General features: G+C 40.7%; 1 protein-coding gene across 1 annotated transcript in view; it reads right to left on the reverse strand.

Moving 5' to 3' along the window:
- Positions 1 to 332: 332 nt before the first annotated feature.
- The window catches only part of LOC105456466 (tectonic-3-like), a 19966-nt gene continuing 19445 nt past the window's right edge, over positions 333 to 853 (reverse strand). The window contains exon 4 of the mRNA XM_011700526.1: positions 333 to 699. Within this exon, the coding sequence (XP_011698828.1) occupies positions 333 to 699 (367 nt within the window). The remainder of the gene's footprint in view (positions 700 to 853) is intronic.

Below are 853 nucleotides of genomic sequence, written 5' to 3' on the forward strand. Positions count from 1 at the left end.
CACACACGAAAATATAAAACTATGCGTAATATATTCTTTGTTTATGTTTTTGTACTTACTTAGTCTCTCTTGCATCGTTTAGAGCAGCGGCTGGATCGTCGGCTGGATCTGCGACTGGAACAGCGGCATCAGCAGCTGGAACGGCGACGTCAGCGGCTGGAGCGGCGGCGGCAGCTACAGCGTCGACGATGGCTGGAGCGGCGACGGCAGCTACAGCTTCGACGATGGCTGGAGCGGCGGCGGCGCGAGCGGCTGGAGTAGACGAACTTGCTCTCTCTCTCTCTCAACTCTATCAAATATTCTTTATTGATCTGTATTCAGTTTTAAAATCATTAGGATATATCAATTTCTTGTTTGTTTCCAAGATCCTTAAAATCTTGCATTGCTTTATCAGTTTCAATATTTAGGACATCTATTGGATTATCAGGATCATCTTGAGACACATTTCGTTTTCCTAAATCATCAAAATATTGTTGAAGCAATTGCTTCGCAGTTTCAAATGCTTTTTGCAATTTTTCTAATTTTTCATGATACTCTAATGCTTTTGTAAGATTTAATTTTACCGTGTGAAATGATTCTGCATAAGTATCACATCCATTTTTAAGATCTATTTTCCGCCATAGTTTAACCCTTCTCTCTAACCAAAAATTGCACTTAATTTCAATAACTGGGGTACCCGGGTACCCAAGCAGGAATTTTCTATGTTAATGTAGAAAAGGGTCCTTAAATCGCTTCTTGATCCTTCGGTCTAGCTTCTCGCGTCTTTGAACAATAGTGTGTTCAGCTGTTATGACCTTCCCATTTTTCTCTTGTGCTTAGAAACAAGTTTGAATGTGTGTAGCTCAGTTTCAAA

The sequence above is a fragment of the Wasmannia auropunctata genome, unplaced genomic scaffold (assembly GCF_000956235.1).
Source record: "Wasmannia auropunctata unplaced genomic scaffold, wasmannia.A_1.0 LD335668.1, whole genome shotgun sequence".
Lineage (NCBI taxonomy): Eukaryota > Metazoa > Arthropoda > Insecta > Hymenoptera > Formicidae > Wasmannia > Wasmannia auropunctata.